Below are 9371 nucleotides of genomic sequence, written 5' to 3' on the forward strand. Positions count from 1 at the left end.
TCCCACTCTTAGTATGTCTACGGGTGTGTGTGTGTGTGTGTGTGTGTGTGTGTGTGTGTGTGTGTGAGCAAGAAATGATGTGTGTTAGACTCTATGAGAAACAGGCTGAGAAAAAATGATCAACTAACTGTTCATCTGTTTTAATACCCATATCTGCGCTTGAATGTATGTCTTAATATGTCCCCATAAGCCTCCTTGTGTTGGTGAGTGTGAAGTAATTCTTACGATCATGTGAGTTATGGTACCAGGCTTGCAGCCCGAGGGCATTAGCCTGTCACAGAGGGCAGATTGGGGGCACTTACCCCTGGCAGAGTCTTCTGTTCATGGAGGGCGCTCTGGGCCTTCAGTGCTGACTCTCTGGCACAGTATGTTAGAAAGGCACATCCTACAGAACCAATGAACAAGAAAGAGAGGATAAAAGTGTTATTAGACATTTGAAATATATGTATTTATGTAGTGTTATTTAAGACACTTGCAGAATGAAGATCCAAAACATAAAGTGTAGAAAGTTTTATTTCACATTGCCCTTATGATCATCAGAGTTCAAACATTTAGTACCCACCAGGTGCAGCTAAAGGAGTGAAAAAGAATTGTTTGTCTAATATAAACTCATTAACACAAAGTGAATAGAGCCTTATTATAAAAACCTGGCTTATGCTGATTTAAACAAACATCTGTTGTGTGACTGCATCGTATGGATGCGAACCCGCCCGCATGCTTCTGTTTCAATGTTTGCTTAGAAAAAAGCTCACTGTAACCCAGCGAATGGAGTCAGAGATTTAAGATTTCATTGAGGTGATTCTGCTCTACGCATGGCCAAAATATAAGGCTCACTGGAGTTTTACAAGCCATTGGAATTCATTTATCCCGTCAACTGAGATGTGGCTCTCTAAAGTTAATAGCTCCATACCCTCAGAGAAAATAACATGCTGCTTGAGAAATAAGATTAAAACTAAACTTTTTTTTTATTTTAATGTGACAACCACTTTGGATTCGATCTAGTGAACTCATGCATATCTTCTCTGCTTGTGAGGAATTTTTTTTTTACCAAATTGCTTTCACTAATCTAATGTATTAAAATGGACCAAGCAAAGCAAAATGTCTGACAAACAGGTATGAAACCTTCATATGCATAGTGGTACATTTAAGTAGGAGGTGACTGAAAAGAAAAATGCTCAGTTACCCCCAAACAGGAGCTATTTCTACCTCATTAATAAAAGAAATTATGCCTGCTTATTTCTGATCAATGATTACTATCATCGTTACTGAAGTGCAAATCACTTTGTGTGGTGATAAGCAGTAAACTGTGCCCTCACACATCAGAAGAGACTTGTCTTTGAGATGGAAAATTCAGGAAACAGAATGTAAATACCTGGTGTATAGTAAATAGGTCTCTGACAAAAATGTGACAGCTTTCATTAAAGGTTGAGTTGTTGCTCTGTTACGTGCTTGGCAGAGCTGACAATGGGTGACCCTGTTCAGAAGAGGTTTTGCACTGTGCAGCATAATTTCCCATTACTACATGTCACACCTACTGCCAAGGATTCCCATGGGAGAGCATATACACACAGACACACACAAGTGCACACACACACTCGTTCATACTGAAGATACCCAGCATGCCTGGCAAACCATCATTCCCAAAAGCAAGCAGCACACTGGCACATGGCCAGAAGAGCTCCTTTTCCACGACAACCTTCACCCACCTCCACAACTAGACAGTTTCTCAAGAGTAAAAATCACCTAAATGACACTGATGAAACGTTGTGCCTCACAGCAAAGCAGAAAAGTTTGGGAGCCTGGGGAAACACTCTTCATCCTGTGTGACATTACAAAACTGTAGAGCATGAGGCAAGGCCTCCTGGGGGACAGGTTCAAGCAAAGGCTCATGGGAGTTGCAGGCTAATAGTGACACTGCCCTTGGATTATTATGAGATTTATTTATTTATTTATCCATTGCTGTGTTGCATTGCTGCATGTTGCACATTTATTTGCCACACATGCCAACACTATTTTATTAGAATTTACTGAAACAGGACACCTAAAACTGTATCTCCATCAGATCAGTTTATGGATTTATATAAAAATATATGTATAAAAATTTGCATGGCCAAATGCCTTTTTAAAGTAGCTTAAACATTTCTTAACTTTCACATATATATATATATATATATATATATATATATATATATATATATATATATATATATATATATATATATATATATATATATATATAAAGATGCATTTATACATTTTTATAATGAATATATATAAAGGTTTTCTATAGCCTATATTTAGAAAACATATTAAAAAATAAATCTTCAAAGTATATTGATGAAAAATTAAACTGCTATAGGACTAGAATCAGGTCTGTATATTTACTTCCATTAATAATCTGCTGAGCATGGTCCACGAGTGCTTTTGGCATTTGGTCACAAAGTGTTTTCAAGTGGCACAATACAACCTCATAGAAGCTTTGGTATGATGTTCACTCCAATGCAGTTCATCACTCTGAAAATGAAAGATTTTTTTGCCTTTATTGAATAAGAGATGGATGAAACATGTTCAGCAAATACGATAGATAATGTTAAAATCTTTTTGGAGATTTAAATTGACTAAATATGAACCAAAGATTGGGGAAATAAGTTTACTGCATTAATTTGGAAAAGAACTTTTGAACATGATTCGAAAAATTAAGGATAAGCTCTTGTGGAGTTTCAGTGGGCATACTTGTGACTTCCTGTGATGAACAGGTTAAGTGGGGTGAAAATAATACTTTGGTAATCAAATACAATTTACCACACTATAATTTTAGAAAGGGACAAAAGTCCAACCAATTGGATGGAAGCCAAATGGAAAAGTAAACCTTGTGAACTGGTTCAAGAGCAGGAAATGCAAAATTAGTGTTTGCATTCGTTAGACCCGTTTGGGTAATTACTTTAAGAACTTCTCCCCCACCTTTTGCTTTTTCAAACAACTTATTTTAAAATGGAAATTAGTACGTACTTTCAGCTGCAAGTTTCCAGGCATTAAGAATGGTTTGGGGTTTTAAGGCTTCAGGTACATGTAATTGAAATTTGTAGAACAAATTTGTAAATAATAGATATTCATTAGTGAATTCATGAATCATGAGCAAGTTACGCTTCTTCAGTTTCTTCACACATCTGAACTTAGATGTTCATTAATGTGGGGAAATAATGCAAATGAATTTCTTCATAAGAAAGAGTAAATCTCAAGAAAAAAAAAACAGAGGAAGAAAAAATGTTGTAAACAATTGGACTCTGCCATATGTGACAGCTTGACCCTCTCGTAGTTACTGAGACAAACACGATGTAAGGATTCATCCACCGCTTCTTTTGTCTGAGTTGGCCACACTATAACCAGCAGCGTATCTTTCCATCTCTCGGTTGTTCCATCAATCCACTTTGGAAATGGTCTGTTCACAGCCGTTAGCTGTCTGGTTCACACACGGCCCCTTTTCTAATGATCAAAGAGGTCATCTGTAGACTTAAGCTACACCTGTCACTCAGCTTACACAAAGCGTCAATCACTGTCTAGCACTTCCTCTACACCGCTGCTGCTGTAGATAAAATCCAGTACAGCCGTGGCTCTATGACTTAGTGGCCATTATTAAAAGTCAAAAGAACTGATTTTTACAGGAAACCAAAAATCTAGAGATTGAACAGATACTCTGAAGGATTACTTTCAGTATTACTTTTACTTTTGACATTTCAATGCCTAAAAAGATTTTCGTTCCCTTTTTTTTTTTTTTTTTTTTTTTTTTAAATGTCACTTTGGCAAACTATTCATAGCCAATTAGACTGCATGGACCTACCGAGGAGAGGGGAATGGATGAGGATATTTAACAACTATTTTGTATCTCTTCTTCCTGGCTGTGTGGCACAGCTCAGAGTCCCTGCTCTCAGCATCAGAGACGGATTGATAGATAGCGCTACTCAAGCAAAAGATTTGCCCCCCACTAACGTTCAGCATGTCTGAACAATGCATGCATTCTGGCTCTGACACTAAGTATTATGATAATGTAGTGCTCAGCAAAATGATGGATGTTAAACAGCACGACCTGGCTGCAACATTCACTGACGAGCATCGTGTTCACCAATAGTGTCAAGTCATCCCACACACCGAAAAAGGCTCCCTGAAGATGCACAACTATCAAATCGACTTTACAGGAAACATTGTCTAACAACTTCAAGAGAGGATGAAATCCTCTGCTAAAAGAAGAAAAAAAAGGAAGCTAAGATATGTACATTTACACGTATCCATGACAATGTGCAGAACAATATGAAATGTAGAAAGTCTGTGGATACTATATATCTCCTGATATAACCGAAACACTCAGCATAAGAACACATAAGGCACTAAGCGTCTCTTCCAATTGTTGCAATAAAATCCACATCAAATATTCAGAGCAAACATGACATATTTTGATCTACCCTTAAATTCATAATTAAGGTGCAATTTTTCCACAGGACTTGGGCCGTGAAAAAAAAGGTAGCGCTGCAAATCATCCATTAGGTACGCTTTACTAACTGATGCCAGCAGTCATATGCATCATCTCTGTGAAACAAATTAAAGCTTTCTCCCCCACCAAATAAGACAAAGATGTATTTCAGTATAGATGTCAAACTATATTTATTGCACAAAACAAAACCTTTATGGGGTTTTATTTTTGTTTTCAAGGATCGTGGAGAAAAGCTGATTATATCCATCTCTGCTTCTCTGTTGGTCTGCTGTGAAAAATGTGTGTTCGGATAAAAAAAAAAAGTGGATTGAATTTGCAAGAATGTAACAGCGCTGGCAGCCTCCCGGGCCTTGGACATAATAGCTTGCCACTATCTATTGGGATATCTTTTGTTTTTATGAAGCAAGCAGGATGCAACAATCTACTTTTTAAATAGCTATTTGCAATTATTCCAAAAACCTTTTGTTAGAGACAAAGAAAAAGATTGAAAACCTGTCCTGTTGGAGTGTTGACATTAGTACTTTAACTACTTTGAAGATGACAGAGTAGATTAATGTCATTTCATCCAGACAGGGTAACGGCAGGTTGAAATGAAACTCCATGGGACTGTGTTGTAGATCATTTGGGAGATTTCTGGGAGGAGGCGATTCTGAGACTGTCATGTGATTCTAACATCTATCAGCTACCCAGCATATTTCATCTCAGAGAGTTTAAAACATCCTGGTCGTAACAACAGCCCAAGATATAGTCCAACACCGTGAAGTGATAGAATAATTCATCTCACTGTTCACAACTTTTTGACATATATCAACACACTGATGTATGAATTAAAAAAAAAAAAAACAATGCCACATTTTTTTCACATGCAATAGTTTACTTCTACAGACATGTACAGAGACACTTTTCTTTGTCTGTATTATTTTAGTTTTTATTTAGTTTATTTTATCGATTTTATGGAAATATGTATAAAATTGCATATTGTCATATGTATATCATTTAAATACTCAATAAAAAGTCACTAGTATAATTTTTGTCCTGTTTATCACTGAGGTAAAGTTTGTAATTACATGTACATGTTTATATAACATTTTATACTATATTTGTTTATTTTTCAGTGAGTGGCAGTGTGTTGGGTGACTTTCCTAATTCCCACTGAAGCGGTAAAATTGCAAATATACCATCCTCACTTATACTAGAAAACAGCCTTTAAATAGATTTCTGCTTAGTAGACATGGGGCATCAAAGGGTTAAGACATAAATTGATTAACTTCAATTTTGTATGATAAAGTTGGGAGACAACTGCTGTTTATCATTAGCATTCATTTGGAGTCACATTTAGTCCAAATATTAGTCCAAATATAATATTTATACTCATTTGCACTCTCCTTCATGTCCACTTCATTCCTTGATTATGTCCTTTAAAAAACAAAAAATAAAAACAATGTTGAAAGAATAAAAAAGAATTGAAGGGATCTGCAGATCCAGATTATCATTTTCTGTGGACCTTTAAGTAATCAAGTAACCAGCTTCCAAAATGCCTTCCATAATAGTCAAGTTACAGAGCATTTAAAACAGGCGTCCCAGAAAGCCGGGCATTTGGGCGCCTTTGATTGCCAAGATATTTACATGCTGAATAAACTCAATAGGACTCAAGGGAGGCTATAATATTGGCTGTTAAGCCATAACCCAAATGGGAATTGTAAGAAATTCTGCCCTCTATCTAAAATGAAACTAATCCACAACCACGTTGCTGTCGTGGCTCAATGTTTTAAACATGGTTGCATATGCACACAGTTCGTACTGTGCACGTTGGGAGGGAGAGATAAAAGAAAAACTTTGTATTGTATAAAGACTATAAATTCACTATAACGTGTAAAATACTGTAGGAGTTTACCAGTTTGGCAACATCCAGTGCAACTGCTTTAACTTTTCTTTGTTTTTTTTTTTCTATATTACTATGATTAATTTTCAATTTTAATATTTTGTTGAGTTGGTTTGGTGTTAAGTTTAAAAGTAAAAGCATGTCATAGTTATTATTGTATGTTAATTCCTTACAAAGCTTTCCTCAGTGTCAGAAAAGCAAATAGTGAGTTCTTCTCATTGGTGACACATCTATTCACACTACATACCTACATCTGTTTTGTTAATGACACTAAGCCAATTTTCTTACTCATGAACCATCTTGCCTCATTCTACACTTATCACACATCGACGCAGCGGGAGGCATGTACATGCTTTGGATGAGTGGCCAATAAGAAAAACTCATCCATATAATGCATTGGTGAAATCTTATTAAAAGTGCATGTCTGTGCTCCCAAAGTGACTTTGAATGTCATGCGGGATGAATTGGGCATAACGCATTCATCAGAGTGGCCTTGGTAGAGGATGATTTGAGCGAGCATGCAGTACAGTCTGGCTTTGGAACAGGATTATCCTTCCCGTGGCAACCGTCCTCCAGAGTGTTGACATTCAGGGATGGTTGAGGACAGGCGTAAACAACACGAACATCATAAATATTGTGTTTTAATCGATCATCCAATTGGCTCAAAAGAGGAACTCGAGAAGAAAGAGGAGGAGTGCATTGAACACCAGCGACTGATGGCCAGAGGAACAGGTGGTGCATGAATATCTTCAGGGGTGCACGCATGAGACAGCACTGCTGAGCCCACGCTCATTTCTCACACAAGAGTGGTTTACTTGTGCTAATCAATAAGATCATGAACTGTAGCTACTGACTTACATATCATACATAAATTGCCTGCCTTGTGAATTATTTTTATCCGTACTGAGCTGATTGCAAATTCATTGCCACTGGTGCCTGTGTGAACGTGTAAAGTGTTTGATTGTTTTAAATGTAGATCTATGTGTGTGTGTGTGTGTGTCTAAGTGTATGTATGTGTTTGAGGAGAGAGTAAAGTTACTTCTTTTTCACATAATCAATGGGACTTTCTGAAATATTGCATAGTTAATGCATTATATAGTATTTTTATTTTTTTTAAGCAAATAATATAAATGTATACTACTGCTACTACTACTACTACTACTACTACTACTACTACTAATAATAATAATAATAATAATAATAATAATAATAATAATAGCAATAATAACCATAGTAATAATAATAAACTTACATTTTAATAGTAAGGCTATCTTGACAACCACAGTAGGTTGAACTGATCTGCTTATTGAAATTTCTAATTAATAAATTTAACTAATTAAGAAAATACATTTAACATAAATAAAGACATCTAAATGTAAACCTAACCAAAGCATTTTACTATAACTACATTATCGTTGTCTGAAGTTTGAACATTAGATTTCAGACTTTTGGCAGTATTTCCCTCTCTTCTAAACTCCAACACCACCCCAAGCTTTTTCTGGAATGCGTTCCCAAACCTCTAGTATTATTATAATTATTCTCACTGGGGTGTCATTACAACTAGATCGATCCCTGGTGTTCCGTGATGTGTCTAGTGATTACTAAGTGAACACAGAGCCCGTTGGTTTTGGACAGAAAGTGGGGTTAAGGGTGCGGGGTGTGAGCAGAGAAAGCGAGAACAAGCTGCATCCTGGATCTCAGCCGCTACTATCCTGTTTTGTACTGCCTGCCTGCAACCCGCCCACGGAGCATCATTACAATACAGCTGCCATGTAAATAGTTGTTTTTCTTCAGATAAAGACTCCCGAAAAGTGGGCAGTATTTTAGACTCAGCTGAAGGGTCAAAGCAGCATGCCAGGACCACCTTAATCACCGATCTTGATTTTCTGATAATGGTTTGCATTCCCTCTCCTCAGAAAGCTTTTGTTTCCATCTGACATTATTAGACAGATTGCCTCTCTGATGGATTATATATTTGTTTTATTATCATTATTATTACTGAAGTTGTAAAGACATGTATTGAGCTGCAAAACAACACAGCATCCCGCGCGCTTGCCTCCCCCTGTCCCGCCCCCTTAACTGGCCTTAACAGGGATGCTACGCACATGATAGTCAATGTAAACACACAAAGGCGTTTGCAGCTGTAGTATTCACGTGGATTGGCTGGACACGTTACAATTAACCCTGCACTTGCAAGCCATTCGCCTCCACGTGCTCTACCTCTCACGCCTCTTAAATACATCTCTATGCGTGGATGTGTGAACGTGAAGGTTCTTCGGGGCTCCCACTCTGTCCCAAACATCTGCAAATTAACACACTTTTCCTGCCCCGTGCCTGCAACTGAGATGGGACCTTCCTTCTTCTTCTTTATAAACATTTAAAAACTCTTCCCCCGTGTCTTCTCTCATCAGCACCTTAAAAGTAAAGAGAGCGAAGCCACCAACCTTTATGCATTCCCGTAAACCTGTCTTTCAGTACAGTGAGTTCGTATATCTTTCCGAATTCCTCAAACAGGGGTTTCAGATCTTTTTCCTCCAGGTTTCTGGGAATCTGCCCGATGAAAAGCTTGATGGCGTCGTGGTCCTTCATTGGAATGGTGTTCTGGCCGATGGTAAGCCCGTTCATCCTGCCGGCGCTGTTCGTGGTGCTGAATCCATTCTCCTGCTGCACTCCGTTTGCAGTGACTGTAGCCATCTTTCCTCAATGGGCCGGCGGGCTGCGCTCTCTCGCTCTCTCTCTCTCTCTCTCTCTTCCTCTCTCTCCCCCCCCTTCTCCCTCTCTTTCTGTAGTCAACTGCACAGTGCACACTCTCCCCCCCCTCCCTTATATCTTCCTCTGTCCCTACTCCTCCTCCGGTTCTCCTCCCTTCCCTATAAGCTGCCTTATTTCGAATCAGCCCTATTTATTTTATCTTATGCTTTATATGTTTGTCATTTTAAAGCCCCCCCCCCCCCCCCCCCCCCCCTCCGCCACCCCCACACATACACACGCACGCACACACAC

General features: G+C 38.1%; 1 protein-coding gene across 9 annotated transcripts in view; it reads right to left on the bottom strand.

Annotated features, from left to right (window-relative positions):
• The window catches only part of celf6 (CUGBP Elav-like family member 6), a gene marked incomplete at both ends in the record, with an annotated part of 135532 nt that extends 126470 nt beyond the window's left edge, over window positions 1–9062 (bottom strand). For 5 of the 9 annotated variants that reach the window (XM_079238212.1, XM_079238210.1, XM_079238208.1 and 2 more), the window contains 2 exons: window positions 303–385; window positions 8813–9062. In XM_079238212.1, coding sequence (XP_079094338.1) covers window positions 303–385; window positions 8813–9062 — 333 coding nt within the window. The remainder of the gene's footprint in view (window positions 1–302; window positions 386–8812) is intronic. The other 4 variants (XM_079238214.1, XM_079238216.1, XM_079238215.1 and 1 more) reach the window with 1 other exon arrangement.
• Between the last annotated feature and the right edge of the window lie 309 nt (window positions 9063–9371).

The sequence above is a fragment of the Telmatherina bonti genome, assembly GCF_933228915.1.
Source record: "Telmatherina bonti genome assembly, chromosome: 1".
Lineage (NCBI taxonomy): Eukaryota > Metazoa > Chordata > Actinopteri > Atheriniformes > Telmatherinidae > Telmatherina > Telmatherina bonti.